At 45.2% G+C, this 20,658-nt stretch overlaps 1 protein-coding gene across 1 annotated transcript in view; it reads right to left on the bottom strand.

Annotated features, from left to right (window-relative positions):
* The window catches only part of SERINC5 (serine incorporator 5), an 87,071-nt gene that overhangs the window by 28,875 nt on the left and 37,538 nt on the right, over positions 1 to 20,658 (bottom strand). Inside the window, exons 2-4 of the mRNA XM_079916160.1 lie at positions 20,237 to 20,404; positions 1,037 to 1,215; positions 486 to 568 (exon numbers count right to left, since the gene is read on the bottom strand). Of these exons, the coding sequence (XP_079772286.1) occupies positions 486 to 568; positions 1,037 to 1,215; positions 20,237 to 20,404 (430 nt within the window). The remainder of the gene's footprint in view (positions 1 to 485; positions 569 to 1,036; positions 1,216 to 20,236; positions 20,405 to 20,658) is intronic.

Genomic DNA, 20,658 nt, shown 5'->3' on the forward strand with positions numbered 1-20,658 from the left:
TATAATTCAGTGTTGTACAGTTTCACATAAGGCAAGTTTAGAAATGGTCTGGAGGATGCCTTTCTTACCCCATTATAGCTACAGCAAATTTAAAGCTGCTGAGAAGCCTTGGGTTTGTGTGCAGTGCTCAGAAAGAACAAGGTCTCCCTGGGTCTGGCTGACATGCTAAACTAGTTTTCAAACAAGTTTTAAGTGCTTCATTTTCCCTTCAGGCTAATAACCTTAATTTCAATTCTTCAACCGGTAGAGTAACTAAAGGTCCTCTCACCCCTCCCAGGGAGGGAGAAGTGGAGGTGTGGGGTGGGGAGGGAGGAAGTACAGAGGGTGGGTGAAGTGTGGGCAGCTGAGGCAGGATTTTTTTTTTTTTAAGCTACAAGAAAGTTAGTAACCTACAATATCAAAGGCACCCTGGACTACGCTTTCAAACAGTTTTACAAAGTGAATAAAAACACAATAAATAGATACCCCCAATGCCCCATTTGTACCATTTAGAAAGGTCTCCTGATCTGGAATGAAGAAGGCTCCTGAGCACATGGCCCCCAACAGCAGAAGTTTAAAGAACCAAAAGCTGGAGGGGAAGAAAAAACAAAAAAGGAAATGTATTTAAATGATATTCAAGGAAGGACAAAAGACCTCTTAGAGGTAAGCGTGTCAATTCATGATTCTGTTCTCTCCAAATGGAGGGGAAGTAATTAAGTGACTGGAGACTGCCTTTTCCCATAATTAGACAGACTTCGGTGTGGCCTCTGATTGTGCAAGACCATTTTGTTGCAGGGGTGGAAGTGATCTGGGGGAAGCTCCTGGTACAAGAAATAAACTCTTATCTCCAATGCATTTCTCATTATGGTACCAGGTGTTACAAATAGGATTCCAGTTCTTAGGCCACTGTGTGGTAAGTATAAGTTCCACCTTCCCTAAAATCGGTGTCAACAATTTCAACTAGAGGAAAGCAGTCAGAGGGTCTGAAGAGTGAAAGAGGTCCTGGAATGTTGCTCTGAATATAAGGAAGGGTGAAAGGATACCCACAAAGACTCACCCATTGTGAATATAGGCTCTACAACTTTTACTGTTGTTGATTTTCAAGGTCAGGAGGCAGAATATAAAGAAGAAACAGGCCATTCCAAAACAGACTCTATATACCGCAGAATACCCCACCAGCTTCTCACAGGTGTCGCCAGCTTTAATGCCTTTACAGATATCTTCGAAAAAAGGGATCTGAAGAAAAAGAGAAAAAGTAATTTGTTAAAACTAGGAATAGAAGGGCTGCCAATGGAGTGTTCTTTCAGCCTACAAGTCAAAATCCAATGTGAAATACACCATGTGCAGAGAGAAATTAAGACTGAGAAGAAAGTCTCTCTTCCAAAGACCTCTTTCTTTCTCTGAATCTTTCTTAAAAATACAGTGCTCATAACATACCACTCCACCTCCACTTACTCCTAAGGAATTCTGAAATCCAGCATCAGAGTTTTAAAAAATGATACTTATAATACACAGGTATATTTTTCTTTATTCATCCATTCATTTTTGCTGCGCCAGTCTTAGTCGCGGCATGCGGAATCTATCATGCGGAATCTATCATTGCGGCCTGCAGATGTCTTAGTTGCGGCCTGTGGGATCTAGTTCCCCAACCAGGGATCGAACCCAGGCCTCCTGCATTGGGAGCTCGGAGACTTACCCACTGGACCACCAGGGAAGTCCCACGGGTAGATTTTTCTTGAAATGCATAAATATGGAGAATAATTGCACATATGCCATTATTTATATAGGATAAGCTCCTGACCTGGAAATGAAATCAGTGGGTCAAGTAGTATCTACATTTTAAAATTTCAAGAGATAAAGTCAAATCACACTTTTAAAGGCTGCCTTTACATCGTACCAGTAACATTTGAGACTGCTCACATTCCCAACCTGAGCACCAAATTTAAAGGTTAAAAACCACTATCTTGTTTTAATGTCCGTCTTCCTCATTACTAGTAAGGTTCACATCTTTTCTTAAATTTATGGCCATTTGTATTATTCTCTGTGAATTGGCAGTTAATTGGATTTTTTTTCTTGATCCACTGGAGCTCTTTATTTACGGACCTTAATCTTCTGATAAATGTTGATAATGGTTTATTCTAGTACAATTAGAAGGTTTTAATGTAAAACCCACTTACATTATCAGAATAATTAAAACCTTACATTATGAGAACAAGCAGCACGTTTCTATTAATGTCAGAAAATAAAGATTTAGTCAGTGTTAAAAAGAAAACTTGCTTCTTACCAACATCAAAGCTGAACACTCTTTAGAACAGAAAATAAGTTGAAAATCACATTACAGCCTTTACTCACAAGACAGAAAAAAAAAAAAAAAAACAGGAAAAAAAATGACATAAAACTAGAGGTAAAACTGAAGCATGATAATTTAGTTTCTTCTCCAGAAAATATCCTAAAGAAACAACAACAGTGGAGGTTATTAAGATTTCCGTAAACAGAAGGAAGACTACACTTAATTGCAGTTCATCTTCCTCCACTAGGGTTCCCTCCCTCAGAAAAGGGCTGCAATCATTACTACACCTGAATCTCAAACATGCTTTTCCAAACAAAGCATGTTTTTCAAAATTAGTGTCTCAGGCAAAAAAGCATTAATACTGAGACCCTATTAGGATAGCTCCATTTCCATGAATAGCTATAAAAGATTTCATGGGACTTCCCTGGCAGTCCAGGGGTTATGCTCCCCACTTCCACTGCAGGGGACACGGGTCTGATCCCTGGTCGAGGAACTAAGATCCTGCATGCTACGTGGCACAGCCAAAAAAACAAAAAGATTTCATAAAGAAATGCCAAATATTTTGCAGTCAGCAAGTTCCTGCAACTCCAATTTCTTTTTGATCAGAGCAAGAAATAAATGCATAAAGAGAGACACTACTATATTTTTGAGCAAGCCAGGTAAAATACTAAGCCTAATGAAATACAGAATGTCTAGTTAAATTTAAATTTTGGATGAATAATAACTAATTTTTTAATATAACAACACTTGGGACATACTTAGACTAAATATTGCATGGGACATATTTATGCTAAAAAAGCATTCCTTGGCAAGAGATGAAGCTCAAAAGAAGGCAGGGTCTTGGTGGGAAGGGCCAGGTGTATGCCATGCTAAGGAGTCTGGCTCCCACCCTGTAAGGGAAACAACTATTTAAGCTGGAATGCCTTTGGCTGCAGAGTGGAGAACATATGGGAAAGGGACAGGTTTGAGGCAGGAGGATAAATTAGAGGGCCACTGGATTAACAGTCCAGATAACAATTGAAGAAGGTAAACTACTAGCAGAGAAAACAGAAATTCTGTGGCTAGAAGTCATAGTTGGCAGGACTGTGAAGGATGGGGGGAGGGTTCTCTTCTGCTTTATTAAAGCTGTTTGGGGTGGTGGGGGAATAGGGTTGGCAGAGGATGAAGAGTGGAACTGAAAAGAACAGATCGGGAGTTTGCTTTTAACATATAGGGTTGGAAGCGCCTTGAAGCATCCCAGTGAGAACGGCTGGTCTGGAAATTGCTTCAGTATAGCGATAAGGATACAGGATACAGGAAGTGCCCTCACACAGGTAATGAGAAGTCAGGAAGGGCCTTCTGAAGGACCTTGAACTTTTAGCAGTGTTTCACAGTGAGTGAGCAAACTCACATGGTTAAGATCCTCATATACTGAAGTGATGGGGGATGCCACACAAGTGAACGTTTCAGAGCCTCTAGCAGGAAACAAAAGCTGCACCCGTATGAGTGGTACCGATAATAAGGAGGTAACATTGCATTAAATCTGTAAAAGGAGGCGCCATGCCACCTCACTTACTCCTGTTTTGTTCATATGGGATTTACTGTTCTGTAATATTCATGGAACTCTTCTTTTCCCTCCCTTCCGTGTCCCACTCTATCAGCAAAGCTAATCCCTGCTGCACACCACCGCCCTCACTTCCACTGTAACACGTGCATGGCAGCATCCCTTTCGTCTACACCAGCCCATCTTTCCCGATTAGACTCTTCTCCACCTCCCTACCCCACACCCACTTCTCTCTTCTTCTCAGATCAGTTCAAGAAGAACGTTACTGCCAGCAGGCCTGAACGCCTACCCTACCATCCCCCACAAATCCCCCCTCCCCTAAAACCCTTGTTTACCGCCAGAGGCCCTTAGGCTCATCAAAGGGTGAGTATGTGGCACTGCATACTTCATCCAAAATATCAGTAGGCAAACAACCCCCTGCTCCAAATACTAAGACCTGCTTTATGCTCTGTGGGTGACTTAGTCATTTAGCCTTCAGTACGTGGTGAATATTTTTAGGCAAAGAATCTCCGAGTTGAACAAGCTGGCAAGATTTAGTGAGGGGAATCTGCTCTGATTAAATATTTGCTGTTCCAAGCTCCATCCCGGTTTTAGAAAAAGAAAACATTCATTACACACAGATTCCACACCATGGGGTAGAGGGGACAGGCCTGCTAAGGGTGTTACCTCTTATGTCTGGTTCTGGGCATCCAAGGACGCTGCATCTGTGTTGGTTCTGTACAGACCCAAGGGCAACGGTTTCCCCACAAGCCTCAAGCAACCAAACTCAGAGCCACAAATTATCAGGAAAAATAAAAAGCTCACATGGACTTCCAACCCTGAGAATTAAATCGGTGAGTCGTAAAAAGTGCTCGTCACAGTTCCTAATCCATAGTAGCCATTAAGTAAACTTCCTTAACTCTAAGGTACTATTTTATAAAAGAACTTCTCGGGGAGGGAGTTAGGCACATTACACGAACCCCTGATTGGCTGATGCATACTGATTTAAACATGGGGGGACATGAACATCTTAGAACTCAGTAGATGCTCTATTCACTTTACAAAGGATTCATATTGAAAGTTACAGTTGGACCCCCATATCTGCCAGTTCTGCATCTGTGGATTCAACTAACCACAAATGGAAAATATTTTTAAAAATTTTTTTATTTTTCAGGGAGTTCCAAAAAGTGAAACTTGAATTTGTCATGTACCAGTAACTATCTACATAGTATTAGATATTATAAATAATCTAGCGATGATTTAAAGAATATAAGAGGATGTGCCTAAGTAATATACAATGTCATTTTATATAAGGTACTTGAGCATTGGTGGATTTTGGTATCCGATAGCGTCCTGGAACCAATCCCCCACAGATACCAACAGACAACCGTACCGGGTAACTTTCAATAAGATGAATCCTTCCCTGGCACATATATAGACATACATGAGAGATATCGTGGGTTCAGTTCCAGACCACTGCAATAAAGCAAATGTCTCAATAAAGCGAGTCACACAAATCTTTTGGTTTCCCAGTGCATATAAAAATTATGTTTACACTACACTGCAGTCTATTTAGTGTGCAATGGCACTATGTGTTTTTCTTTAAAAAAAAAAAAGCAGTGTATAGACCTTAATTAAAGAATATTTTATTGCTAAAAGAACACTAACCATCATCTGAGCCTTCAGTGAGTCATGGCAGTAACATCAAAGATCACTGATCACATAATAATGAAAAAGTCTGAAATATCGTGAGAATTACCAAAGTGTGACACAGAGACATGAAGTGAACAATGCTGTTGAGAAAATGGCACCAACAGACTTGCTAGATGCAGCATTCCCACAAACCTTTAATTTGCAAAAAACGCAGTATTTGCAGAAGTGCCATAAAGGACAACAAAACAAGGTATGCCTGTATAAGAATTGAGTTCTAAAAAACAGTGCTCACTACCTATCTTTCAGAGACCTAGTTGCCACCCAAAAGAAAACACGTCTGAACTCCCAAATCAGGGAAGACATTTTGAAACATCAACACAAGTATTAAGCTCAAAGAGATGGAAGCTAGAAAATCCCTGTAACTCATCTATATAGAAGAGAGGCTAGCTATGCCTCCAAAACAATTTCAATCTCAGGTAGATAAATATAAACAAACAATAGAAGAGCTACAGAAAGGCTTACAGGTCTAGTTGGCCAGGGGCCCACATGCTGCAAACTTAGAAATAAAGTATAGAATTTGGGAGTGTTTCTTACAGAAATGAAGAGGAAAAGGAGCGGCGTGTTCCTATAATATTAAAATATTATTTGGGAGAGATGAGAACATGGCATATTAGCAAAGCGAATGAGTCTTACATTTCATTACATCAAATTTTTAGGGCAATGAATGAAACCAAGCTGCAGAGAAAGCTTTGGGCAGCTGAGCAGGAGTGATACCATAAAACCTAGAAGAACCACATCTGTAGGTTCTGTTTAGCATCTCTTACTTGAAATGAATTTCAGAATCGAGACCCTCTCTCCTTTTTGATATTCCACTTATTTTCATACTTTCTAAGACAATTTCTTTTTGTCTGTGGAAAAACTCCAGTGTCCATGAGAGTGATGCCTGTCTGTTACCCACCCACGGACAGGAGCTGTGAAACAGGGAACATTAAGATCCGCTTCCATCCTCCCCTCAGTGGCCTCTAGCAACCAAGGCTCATTTCTCTGTAAATTATTACCTTTGAGGCCCTTTTTTTGGGGGGGGGGCTATTTTTAAAAACAGTAACAATCTCACATCTCTTTTGTTCGGGTTTCTAGACGTTTTTACAAGAAAAGTCTACGTTGTGCCATTATTAAAAGCCATAAGGGGAACTAAAATTTCACCGAGCCTGGTTTTATTTGACCCCGCCACCTCTGCCATCAGGAACTTGACATCCCCAAATAGTAACTCCCCAGAATCTCGGAAGCATGCAAGACAGAGACGGCACTGGTGCTCACAGCTTCTCCTCCACCATGAGCATTTCGTCAGGATCAAACCACCCCAAATATGATTAGACAGTTAGAAAACAACTCCAACCAAACTCTAAATAATAAGCTTTCAACCCAAACAAGACAACTTGCAGAGAACTGACTAATAATGATGGCACGAAGGGCTCTTCCTCAGGAGGGAAGCAGGCGACAGCTAACGTCGATCTGCTCAGGGAATTAAGGTAACATGAAGGCAGAATGTACGAGCAAGAATCACGCCAGTTACTAATCTTGAAGGAGAGATAAGAGTTAATCCCAGCGAAAACTCATATAAATCTTCAATTAGGCAATGGCAGTGGGGATTGGGGCTGTGGAATAGACAGGTCCCGTGTGCTGATTTGATGGGGCCTAGGAAGAAAGGCAGAGGAACCCAGAACTAAGATTCCCAGTTCCTAGCTTGGCAGTTGGTTGGATGGCGGCCCAGCAGTGGATAGGAATCACAGAAGAGCGGTTTCAGGATGGAGGGGCAGTCATTCACTTAACGACAGGCGGCCAGTATCCGGGGGAAATGTGGGCAGATGGCTAAGCAAGGGTGCAGTGCTCCAGAAAGACAGCAGGACTAGAGAGAAGGACTTGGTAGTGACCAGCAGAGATGGCAAAGGAGGCACTCAGTGGAGTAAATAAACTCACCTGGAGAGGAATGTGGGTAGAGGAGGGGGAGGGAGACAGGTGGGAACAGCCCAGAATGCTGGGGAATGCAAACATTTGGGGACTGGGAAGAAGGGGAAAAAAAACAAGGAAGAAACTGAAAAGGTACAGAACCAGAGAGAAGTTGAGGGAGGCTTTCAAGAAGCAGAGTGTGTCAAATACCACCAATGCGATGACAGCGCAGATTGGATTTGCCAACAGTCATCTGGGGCAGTGATCAGAATATTCTCTAGAGCAGATGGGGGCAGAAGCCAGACTGATGGCTGAAGGCTGAGCAGAGGAGACAGTCAGGAGGGCTGGGTAGCAGGCAGAAGTGAACCCAGCAGCCCTTTCACCCCTGCTTTCAAGAAATCTAACTGCAAACATAAGAGTCCAAGCATCATTCTAAAATATATTTATTTACAATTATACAAGCAATACATAATTATATTCTTGTTGCCAAAGATAATGTAAATTATAACAGATACAGATAACTGAATCCCCTTGCCCATCATTACTCCAACCCTAACCTGACTGCTTCCCAGAGGGAATCACTGTCACACTTTCATGTGTATCCTTTTAGGCCCTTTGCTGTGTTATTCCCCTCTCATTACGTCTCACAGATTGTTGCATGTTCAACACATAAATCTATTTTCATCCTTTTTAACTACTATACAGAAATCCACAACCCAGACCAATCATAATTTAGTTTCTGTGACGCTAGTGGCAGACATTTACATTGTTTCTGAGTTTTCACTCTTATAAACAATGTACAATGGTTAGTTCCCATATTGTGCATGTCTCTCTCTGCACATGTAGAGCATTTAGGAGGACTGACATCCACAAGATGAATACTGAGTCATAAAACTGGTTAAATTTTAACCGACACTGCCAAACTCTCCCCAGGGAGGGTTTCTGAAAACCCTAGGGTTGGGGGGAACAGGGAGAGCAGGAGAGAGACACAGAGATGCCCACAGAGCCCCCTACACACCCATCTCGGAGCGAGGAAAGTCTCTGCTGCTCCCCCCTAGGGTCAGCACCTCAGTAAGCACTGCCCCCCATAATCAAGAGAAAAGGGGTGGAAACAGGGGGCCCTCTGAGTCCAGAAAACAAATCCACACCTAACCTCAGAGACAAAACTGCAGCTATGGCGGCCTGGACTTTGTTTTAGATGGCAAATACGGTTATTGGCCCACACTCCCTCCCACAGAACGCAGGGTCTGATAGAGAACTCTGTGCCCCCTGAGAGGAACAAGGCCCACTGACAGTTCTCTCTTGAACACAGAGATGCTAAAGTTTCTATTAAGAGGACTGAATGTCTAAACAGGCAGAGCTTTCTAGTCAGACCACTCATCAGTGGGAAGATGTGCTTACGGCCTAAGTGAGCACCAAATCAGCTAGCTTCCTCCTGAACTTGTGAACCCGGAATAGAGTGGTGACATATCAAATGCAAATCCAACTATGCTCATGGCTGTTTTCTGTAAATAATTATTAAAAGCCCAGTGAAAATAGAGTTTACGTGTGTATTCTCCATCCCACACGATATATTATATAACTATACCTAAGCGTCACAGCACAGGGTTTGCTCATTCCCTGACTCATTCATATCTACTATGTACAGGTACTGTTCTAGGATATGGAGATTCAAGCAGCGAATAAAATAGGTTAAAAGATCCATGCTAACAAGGAGCTCCCTTTCTAGTGACATGCTGTACACACAAAGCCTGTGTGCTCTGCTTCATGGATATTTCAGGCATTTTCATGGTTTAATTTCAACTATCCGTGATTTTGCCTTAGGTGGGACACAAGAACCTAATCTCCTCCAAAAGACTGAATCCTACCAAACCTATACCCTCAAGGCTCTGAGAGCCCCTAGTCACTTGTTCCCCAATCCTAGTTCTGAGAACCCGGCCAGGCAGACATTTCAGTTTCTGGTCCAGCATCCTTCCCATTTTACACTGGACCAGGAATTGGGGGCCCCCAGGAGCAAAGCACTGGGGTACCCACACACTCATTCTCTCCATCCCCACTTCTTCCCAGTCACCAAAATGCTTGGCTTGGCTACCTAAGAAGAAGGGCTGATTATTATTATTATTATTATTTTTAATTATTATTATTATTATTTTTTAACCTGTGAATGATTTACCACGTATTTCAAAAGGCCAGGAAGAGTAAGACATCATACTGTTGAACGTGTCACACTGACTGTATCCCTACATTGTTCTTGCCTAGTCAACCCAGTACATACGAGCTCACACAGCCCAGTATTTGCAACTTAATCAGGAGCTCCGGTACCCTCAGCACAAAGTTGAGGCCATTCAAGTTTCCCCTTCAGGGAGAAGGGGAGAATAACTGCATATGACAGGCACAGGGCCACTGAGGTCTACCACAGGCCAGTGAAGCAAAGGGCAGAGTGTGGGTCAAATCCAGCTAGCTCCTGTTCATGTAGATAGAGAACAGAGCCACGCTCGTTTGCTGGCATTTTGTTTTGGCTGCAGAGTTGAGTAGTTGCTAAAGACCACAAGGCCCTCACAGCTGAAATGTTTACTAGCTGGCTCTTTACAGGAAAAGTTCCCCCGGCCCAGGACTAGGAAGCAGAGCTGAGGAGCTGTGCTGAGCTGCTGCTGAAGCATGAATTAGCATCTCAAAGGCAAATGACAACTGGTGATGACTTACTCTACGGATCGTAAGTCAAAGGAACAGCGGAGACGCGACTGGAGGAACTTGTGCTTTGAGAGAATTAAATCGGACGTCTCCCGTATGTCATTTTCAGAGCTGCAGCTTAAGGATTTTAATTTATCTGCCTGCAAAAAAAAAAAGCTTTGTGGAGGAGGTGGTGGAGGACATGCCTGCGAGTTCAATGCTTTTTTTTTTCTGCAGGTCAGAAGCCCGCATAGTAGGAAAAAACCTCACATCTGTTACACAAACATGGCGTGTAGAACCAAAAATAAAACCCACACTGATGAAAGCCGGCATGTAGAGAGATAATTTTAGACTTAATTTTAAGACTGTATAAACAGCTTCACTGAAATTTAAAAACCACACCCCCCAAATACCCAACCCCCCTTGCGATTAAGCTCAACCCTGCTTTAGAGGGCAACACACTCCAGTCCCTTTTACAAACCTCCTACCTCACCTCGGCTCCCAGTCTCCTATGAGGACGGCTCCCAGTCTCTCATGAGGACGGGGAAAAAGCACTCCTGAGTTCTAACGTCACCCCAAAGGTCAACAGAAGGGACAGCTGACACCACCGTCTCCAACAGTTGCTAACGGAATTCAGATTTTTTTTTTTTTTTTGCGGTACGCGGGCCTCTCGCTGCTGTGGCCTCTCCGGTTGCAGAGCACAGGCTCCAGACGCGCAGGCTCAGCGGCCATGGCTCGTGGGCCCAGCCGCTCCGCGGCACGTGGGATCTCCCGGACCGGGACACGAACCCGTGTCCGCTGCATCGGCAGGCGGACTCTCAACCACTGCGCCACCAGGGAAGCCCCAGATTATTTTTAACTATGCAGCCTAACGCTGGGGGCACCTTCTTTATACACTTTCCACCTGAGGCCCAGTTCTCTAAGGACAACTGTATGTTACTCACACCCACACCCCCTGCACCTGCCACACTGCTTGGTACTTACATAGGCAGGAAAGAAAGGAGGGAGGGAGGGAGGGAGGGAGGGAGGAAGGAATCAATTACATGACTTAAAAGATATTTTAAAACATGAACTCAGATTACAGTTTAACCAAGTAACACGATCACCCTTTTAAACTCTGTTATCAAGTATCAAGACTCAACTATTCACAATATTTATATTTCCTGCTCCCAGCGATCTGAGGCTACTGTTGTTTGTGTATTGTGCTATTTGTTCCCTCTGGCTCCAACTTTATAACAGAGCTGTTTCCAACCATAAGCTCTTGTCTGTCCCATTTATCTGCAGAGAGCTGCGTGGTCCCGTCTATGGACAGTTGCTTAACAGGTGCTTTTGATGGTCACAGAAAAAAGGATCAGGAAAACTTCAGTTCTCACATCTTATCATTGTACCCCTCCTACAGTTGGATGGATCCTGAAACAGAGATCCTGTTAACATCCGATGCTCCCCCAAAGCTTCTGGGTAACAGATCCTCCAGACCAAGGACAATAACTATTGTTTCTTGTTTTCTGGCTCCTGGTAAGCTCATTATTACTGGACTAGGATCAAACCTCTTTGTCTTTGGTTCAGACTCAAAAAGGCTCTCAGCAGGGTTTACATTAGTTCAAATCACTGCCTGTAGAACCAGACTATTTCCCACAATCACTCTCCCCGCATTCACTGAGCGCAGGAGGTTGGGGCCTGAGCCATGAGAGAAGCGAGGGATGGGAGGGCTGCAGGGACTGTTTTCTCCAGGTGGTGTTATGCCTGGATGAACTTGAGACCTAAGATAAAACTGTTTGGAAACATGTGTCCCCAGGGTCACCCCAATTTAGAGAGGAGGGGACCCACAAGATTTAAGAGGTGGAACCTCACTGCCAGCACACCCCAGGGAAACTCTGATCAGGCCACAGTGAGAATCTTTCCTCTGTGTTCTACAAAGAACTTGAAGTTCAGTGGCCCAGGCCCACCTTTAACCTCAGAAACACACTCGCTGATACACTGGACACATATAAGGTACAACAGTACAAAGAACTCAGCTGCTGTTCAGAACGAGGACTTTTGAAAAGCATTCTATCTCAGCTGGATTAAAAAAAAAAATACTCCAGACTCAAATAACTGGGTCAGCAATATTTTTTTTGGCGCTAATTCAACACTTGTTCTAACACAAAAGCATAAAATGCCAGCTGAGAATGGAGAGTTCTACTTCCTAGAACTTCAATGCACGATAGCAACACCTGATGCTATGTCTCAGGTACACAGTTCTCCTAACATTCAACCAGTAAAGACCAAGATCAAAACAGGAGCCAGACTTTCCAGCTTCAGCGTGAACACCTGTCATTCTATGCTGCGACAAACTACATGGTGTTCAGGATCAAACTGGAATATTTTTCGTTGCTGCTGTTTGTTTACTTTGAAAAGACGGTGACACCAAACACAGCTTGAAGGCAGGTTCTATTTCACATGCAACGCCCATGAATAAATTGGATGGATTTGTGGTTGCCCCTATTTTCTATTTCAGACTAACCATCATCCCTTGAGCCCAGCTTCTGGCTTTACAAAGGGAAGGAGGCACGTGGGGAAGATAAGCTAAGAAAGCCACTGAGGGCCCGAGGTGGTACTATTTCCAGAGGAAATACTTCTCCCTCACCACCAAGTCCAGAAGAAAGACCAGGAATCAAGAGGAAGGATAAGTTTGCTAAGCCTTCTTCTGCTACTTCTGTGAACATCTGAGCAACAGCCGACCCCAGTCGTACAGGCCAGAGAGGCACCCCTGGTCGGGGACCAGCAGTCCTGGGTCCTTTTCCCAGCTCTACCTGGTGTCACGGCCTTGGACAAGCCACCTCACTGCCCTGCGCCACATCCTCTCATCTGTCAAATGAGGGGGGTGGTTAGGGTTATAACAAGATTCTTCCACTTTAAAATAATGTTTTATCCAAATTATACTCTAAAAAGAGAGCAATATTTTCTCTACATGACACTTAACATCGCATAGTATCTGCTGTCTCTTCACTGGGCAGAACACTTATGAATGGGAGCTGCATCCTTTTTTCCATTTCTTATCTGTTTAACTAGATCCTTTAACTAGTAACTTTGTTTCATGTATTTTTTTTTTAACCCCCTGTGACTGGCACGGGAACGGGAATGGGAGGGCTTTCCCAAAACCAATACTTACTATAATGCTTTCATATTCCTCATACTATAGGTTAAAAAAAAGTAGAGTAGCTCGTTACCAAATTTCAGCATCTCTAACATGTTGGATCAAAGCTCTGTCAACTCTCTGTCAACTCTAAGAACCACCCAAGTATGGTTAAATGTCACTGTGAACTGACCACAGGGTGTACTCAGGAAAGCATTTTGAAATCTAAGTCGTCTCTAAGGAAAGTAGCTTCTGTGTTCATCTACAGTTGCTACACTGTGGGAACTCCAGAATTTGAAAATGGAGTATCATCTGGGAGACATACAAGTACAAACAGCAACCTCATGGGGTCACCCATGGGGTTAGTTCTCTGGAGAAAGAAGTCTGAGGGGAAGTGAACGTGTGAAGCTAGGGACATGGGGACAACCCAAGTCTAAATAAGACAATTGGAACAGGACATCAAGGAGCCTGGTGGGGTCGAATCAGGACTGCCTGAATGCTGAGTAGAAACCCAACCCTTTTATGACCTGCGTGGGGCAAGTATGTCGTCAGCACTGGACCTAGAAAAAAGGGGGAGAATGGATCTGTCCCCAGCACTGTCCTGAGAAAAGTGTGCCTCAACCAGCAGATAAACATTAGGAATAACCAAAGCCGGAAATGAAAGCACGGCTCAGGGAAAGCAGGCAGAGGAGAAGGGCTCAGGCCAGGAGGTGACCACTACACTCGGCACGGCAAGGGGAAAAGGATGACCAGATGTGGATATGGCCTCGGAACGAGCCTGGCTATAAACAGTCCTCCTTTATTCCATTTTCATCCATCTACTTCCACGTAATCTATGTTAATACAGCTAATATACATGAATTTCCCATTACCACATCTCCTTCTCCTTCTAATGAACAGTGAAAATGACTGAGAAATACAGACCAAAGCTCATTTATATATCACCTCTAGGGAATGTGTTGAGAGAGAACTGGATTTTCTGAATAAATAGAGAAAAGTCCTTTAAGCCCGTCCTGCTACCTCTGTTCCAGGGGCCTAAATCCACAGTTGGCAGCCTCAACATGCATCCCTGTCCCCCTTCCCTGGCAAATTATGGACTTCATGATAACTGCAGAAATCGCGAGTAGAATACCTACTTAAGATTTTTTTAAAGGGGTGGGGGGAGGTGATGACTGTAACTTGGGAATGTAACTGAAGGAGGGGCAGATTTAGATCCAATCAGGGTCCCACCTCCACTTAGTCCTGAAACTGAGTGGTCCATTGAGTTCAGTGGACCAAAGTGACCAGAACAATTTCTAAATAGTCACTTGGATAAAAATGCCAGATTCCAGCGTGCCAAGGGTAGACGAGTCACGGCAGAGACAGGCTTCTTGGGCCCCGGCCTGGGGCTGTGCGTGAAGATCTGCAAAGACCACTCGAGCACATTCAGCAACCTCCCTACCCCTCACCGTCTGGGGTGGGTAAGAAGCCTGGTGTCCGTTCTGACATTTACAGCCTTTTCAGAAACTCACGAACTCAAAGAGTTTAAGCTATTTCAGGAGTTTCAAATCCAAATGCTATTCTTGGGGGGCAAGAAGTAAGGGGAAATGTATGGGACCTGATGTAAGTAAACATCCAGTGATGGGGCCTGTGGCGAGCTACAGCATGCTAGCCCCTTCTTGCCAAATGCAAGAAGCAGGCGGCCAAGTGCACATTAAAAAAAGAAAACTCTGCTGGCCTAACAAGAGCCTGTAAGCCAACTTAACAATGGCTGAGCTAGGAGATTTCCAGGCGCACCTGAAGTCTCTGGGTGTATCACTGGCTAGTGGGGGAGGCTGGGGCATCAGGGGTTCTACCAACAAGAACGGGTTTTCATTAAGTCCAGGGAGAGAATGGAATTCAGAAGCTGCTTTTAAGACACTGAGGAGACTGCAGCCCTCAGCCCCCCTCACCTCTGGGCCCTGTCAGCTCTCATCCAACCCTCCTCTGAGGCCCACTCTACCCTGCAACAATTATCACCCTGTGCTGAAAAGAACGGAAAAGCTCTTCTCATCCAATTATGGGAATGGTTCAATTTCCACATTCTTACTCACTCAGAGGAAAACTGATCCAAACCCACCAGCAGAAAATAATGTATAAAGCAAACCATGTCTCCAAAAGAGATTCAGTAAGAGTACAAACAAAACGTTAACACCTTTTAAAACGACTGAAGGAGGCTTCCCTGGTGGCGCAGTGGTTGAGAGTCCGCCTGCCGATGCAGGGGACACAGGTTCGTGCCCCGGTCCGGGAGGATCCCACATGCCGCGGAGCGGCTGGGCCCGTGAGCCATGGCTGCTGCGCCTGCGTGTCCGGAGCCTGTGCTCTGCAATGGGAGAGGCCACAACAGTGAGAGGCCCGAGTATGGCAACAAAAAAACAAACAAACAACTGAAGGAACAAAAAAAGATTGCTACCAAAAACAAACATCATAGGAGATTCTCCTCTCAATACAAGGAATGATTCTTCAAGATTTAAATTGCAAGCAAAGAAACACACTAAAACAACAACATAAACGCGTCTTCCACGATGTGGGAGGTATGTTTTGGTTCTGGAAGAAAAAAAACGCAGAGGTTCAGGTACTACCTACCACCCATGTCAATGCCTCAGAGCAGCCTGGGCACCAAGTGGAATGCGGGATGGAGAAAATGGATTCTTCCACTCAGGAACCTTTAGGGCTCTTCTTCCCTCGGCCTGGCACACAGCTCACAGGAAAGAAGCCCTGAGGGCCACATAGATGCCCTGTCCTCCCTTTTCCAATGCAGGCTTAGTCTTAGGGGCTCCTGTCCCACAGGAAACAAGAAGAGCCTTCCTTTCTCCTCCCTCCCCAAATGCCCGCGCAGCTTCCTAGGACGCCCAAACTCAAAGTGTCATCATTGGTCTCCACACAGAAGTTCCACCTTGATTTAGTGGTGCCGGTCAGGAGGCTTAAATCTCTCGCCCATTTTGTGGTTGCTGTTCTACATTCTAAAATGGATTTTTAATCCCCACAAGCATCAAATATCTCAAGACTGTTCCTGCGTGAATTACATGGTCACTGACAAGAATGACCTGCAATAAAATGGCTGGTATGTTTTGAGATGGGAAAAATGCTCCAGGAGAAGACAGAAATCGCATCCCATTCAACCAGCACAGCAGAGCCGAAGTTCTCACGGGAAAGAGGAGTTTCCCCGAGAGAGATGAGGCGGGACGAAGTCTGGCCCAGCAGCTCTTTGCAGTTCCCTCTCGCTCAAACTACAACACAGGCCGCATTGGGAAGCCAAGGCAAAAACTGAAAACAACTGAAAAGGTGCTGCCTTGTGTTCAAAATCCACACACCCGATGGAGCCCTGGCCACTGCGCAGGAAGGCAAGGATGCCGGGTAGGAGGCAACTGCGCTCTCCCATCTGGGCTGTTACAAGGATACGTGCTTCCCCTCTTCCTGTCACACCCTTAACCATTTCCCCAGGCCAACGAGGAGGGAGGAGGAAGGACTGCAGCAGAAGCCCAGTGTGCATCCCCCAAGGGACCTTCCAGCGCTTGCCCCCAAGCACCGCCTGAGGGTGAGGCCAGCCTCTATTCTATAGGCCCAGAAACAAGCTGACTTGGTGACCAGCTGGCTGGCCCCCTGTGAGGCCTTAGAGATGGGAAAGTGTTGGTTTCACCCACAGGGGCCTCATTCCCTGTTCAGGAAGCCCAGCCAAACCATTTTCAAATCAGTACCTTCAGGGAACAGGCAGAGAAACATTTACAAGAGCCTCTGTGAGGCCTCGGGGTTGCTCCTTCCCTCTCTCCCTCCCTTCCTCCTTCCCTCTCTCCCTCCCTTCCTCCTTCCCTCTCCTCTGACCCCAAGTCACACTGCACACACACCACTGCTGGGCTCACCCCCTGAGTATCTCGGCCTGTTTCTATGACAACAGCCTCCTACTCAAGAATCTCTAATGGCTTCCCACTTGCCACAAGACCACGGCCAAATGCCTCACCTTAGCACTGAGATTCCTGTAAGTCATTCTACCTCCCCATGTTTCCTCCCTTCTACACATGTGTTGTCCTTATTCTACCTACAGAGCCTAGTCGCTAAGAACTCAGTCAGCCTGAATTCAAATCCCAACTCCACCACTTAGAGCTGGAGACCTTGGGCAAGGTACTTAAATGACTCAGTACCTCAGTTTCCTCATCTGTAGAGCAGGGATAATACTGCTCAGGTGAGTACAGTGGTCATGAACTGAGATGATAATGTAAAATGCCTAGAATAAAACCTGGTACACGGTATCACCCAACAGATATTAGCAATTGAAATATTCATTATTATCACACAAGTCACTTCTTCCACGAAGCCCTCCCTAGCAACACCAGTCAACACCTTCTGTTTCTCTTCTTTCTTTTCTTTTTTTTTTAAATCTTCTGTTTCTTAAACGTTCTATGAACAGTCAGATACTGACTGGAGTTGTTAGGGACTGTTCCATGAGGCAGGTTACTTGGATGGTAATCAAATGTTAAAATTATCATCATGAAAGTCATATCCTAAAATAGGTCCTGTGGTTCCCAAATTATCTTTACCTCCAGTAACAATGTTTCTGATGGGTTCATCTCTAAGAGGTACTATACATTTGTAGTTTCAGATTATGTTTCTGGGATCCAAAGCCTAATTCCACGGAGACTGAAAGCTTCTTAAGAGCACCATGGACACACTGGCAGCTCCTATCACAGTGACACACTGGGGCCTTTTTTTTTTTTTTAATTTTTCCTTCCTTCCTTCCTTCCTTCCTTCCTCCCTCCCTCCCTCCCTCCCTCCTTCCTTCCTTCTTTATTTATGGCTGTGTTGGGTCTTCGTTGCTGCATGTGGGCTTTCTGTAGTTGCGGCGAGTGGCGGCTACTCTTCGTCACCATGTGCGGGCTTCTCATTGTCGTGGCTTCTCTTGTTGCGGAGCACGGGCTCTAGGCATGCGATCTTCAGTAGTTGTGGTACGTGGGCTCAGCAGTTGTGGCTCGCGGGCTCTAGAGCGCAGGATCAGTAGTTATGGAACACGGGCTTAGTTGCTCCACGGCATGTGGGATCGTCCCAGACCAGGGCTCGAACCCGTGTCCCCTGCATTGGCAGGCGGATTCTTAACCATTTCGCCACCAGGGAAGCCCCACACTGGGTCCTTAAGCCAATGCTTGTTCATTTAAAAAGAGAGTATTAAGTTACCTGAAAAGCTAAGGTAAGAAGTGGGAGATTAAACAGACCTTCAGAATAAGAGTTAAAATCTACCCTTTCAAGTATTCCTCCTCTCAAACTTCTTGTCACAAACATTTAAGATTAAACCAAGTTAAGAAGAAGAGAAGAGTGGAAAACACCACCGAGATGGAGTAGGACCTGGTGTAGATGAACAAGGCAGCCTTAGCCCTTGGTCTCCCTGCCTCCAAACTTCCACAGCACTTCACGCATGCTCTCATAAGACACAACTTCTACCTGGTTTTAAGCCTCAGAAGACTTCATACCTGTCTCTGGGTTAGAAGCTCCTTTTCTCTCAAGTTTGAATGACCCATGGCTCCCATGCAGGGCCTTACTGAACAGAGATCCACTGTTTAAAGCAATCAGAGGAGAATCTAAACTTCACAAGTTTTCACATTAGTTCCAGTATATTCCAGATCATACCACCACAGTTATAAAAGCATTACCCAACAGAAAGCTTCAAAGGGACTACTTTAACGGATAAGAATATAACAAGTGCTTCTAAAAACATGATTGTTCTGAAGCCCTTGAGTGCATTTAAAATAGTCTGCAGTTTCAGCATAAGGTTGGGGAGAACAAACAGTTCCTCAGGAGTTGCTCCTGGCGATGCCATCTCCAGGCTTCCAGTAGGGCACTGCCCTGACCTTGCCCCCCCCCCCCCCACTCTGCTGGCCCCAGGAAGCTGCAGTGCTCAGCACTAAGGCTGCGGGGCAAATGGGGTCTGGCTGGCGAGCCTTTCTTCTCCCGCTTTCCCTCCGAGGAGAGCTGCCCCCAGAGAACACACCTGCAGCTCTTCCCAGCAAACTGTGCCCCTGCAGAGGAAGTGCTCCCTGGCTCAGGTGGGGTCCCCAGATGGGTTGTCTAACTCATTTTGGGGTTCAGTAGTAGGAAGACCACTTCCTTGCAGATTCGAGCCACAATGTCTTACATCAACTTCTGGGGGGATAAAGGCAATGTTTGGCATCTACCCGCTGAAACTGTAGTCTTTTTTGTCAATTTGTTCAAAACCTCAGAGCGGAAGGATGGTGTTATTTATTGGGCTCCCTCAGAACCCCCAACACTTCCCCCCATAATCAGGCCTACTACGAGGAAATTCCAGAAAAAAGGCCCTATATGTGTCTCTATCAGCATCATGTACCAGGGATACCTTTGTAGACACTGCCCAGGAAATGGCTGGAAGCAAATCCATCCCTCACCCCTGGAGACACCCACCCCACAAGTGACATGTCCAGAAAAGTAAAACTTGCCCAATAGCCCACTCCTCATTACCTGTGGGATTACGTAGGCTTTACCATACTGGCTACATTAAGTGTTTATATATAACAGCTGCTACCAGAGACACTGGCAGACAGCCTTAGGACAAGGGAAGAGTACAAAGGTCTGTAAGAAAAGACTACACATCTAATCAGGAACGGCCATCAACAAGGCTAAGATGGGACTTCCCTGGCGGTCCAGTGGCTAAGACTCCGTGCTTCCACTGCAGGGGGCGTGGGTTTGATCCCTGGTTAGGGAACCAAGATCAGGGAACCAAGATCCTGCATGCCATATGGCATGGCCAAAAAGGAAAAAAGACAAAAAAAAAAAACCCAAAATGAAGCCAAGACAACACACACAATCTTCTGCACCAAAAGCATCAGATGGCATCTGTCCTTCTACTAAAGATAGAGATGGTGAAGGGTTCGCCCACTTGGAAGGAAAGCACTGAAGAGGCTTCAGGGAAGTTTAGGGAGAGCGGGTATAACCCTAAACCACCCTGGGGTGGGTGGGCCCCATCCTCTAAACTGAATGTTTCCCACACACCCTCATCAACCATTCATCAGCAGTAGGAAGAGGTGAAGGGGTGACTTACATGCTCCCTCATCCCGTTGGCCACGGTGTTGGACATCATGATGCAGCAGATGATGACGACCAGGATGAAGTAGAGCGCGTACATGAAGCGGGTGCTCCGGGACTGGCGGATCTTGGGGCAGCAGCCGCAGCAGTAGGAGCAGCCAGCATTCCCACAGCAGCAGGCCAACTAGGAAAGGAACACAAAACATCCTCTCGGAGCCTCTCCTTCACAAACCTGCTTACCCCAGACCTCTGCAGGTGAGCTACCGTTCTTCCAAGGCGTCCTGCCCATAGGACATGTGTGAACAGTTGAGTGCGTGAACAAAGTTTTCGCCAGAATTGGTCTGACATTGTCTTTAATAAACATGATGGCTTGGGAGATGCCCAATACTTAAACAGAAAAGGCACACTTCACCTGAAGCACTGTCATCACTCTTAGAC

Source organism: Stenella coeruleoalba, assembly GCF_951394435.1.
Source record: "Stenella coeruleoalba genome assembly, chromosome: 3".
In the NCBI taxonomy this organism is placed as follows: Eukaryota; Metazoa; Chordata; class Mammalia; order Artiodactyla; family Delphinidae; genus Stenella; species Stenella coeruleoalba.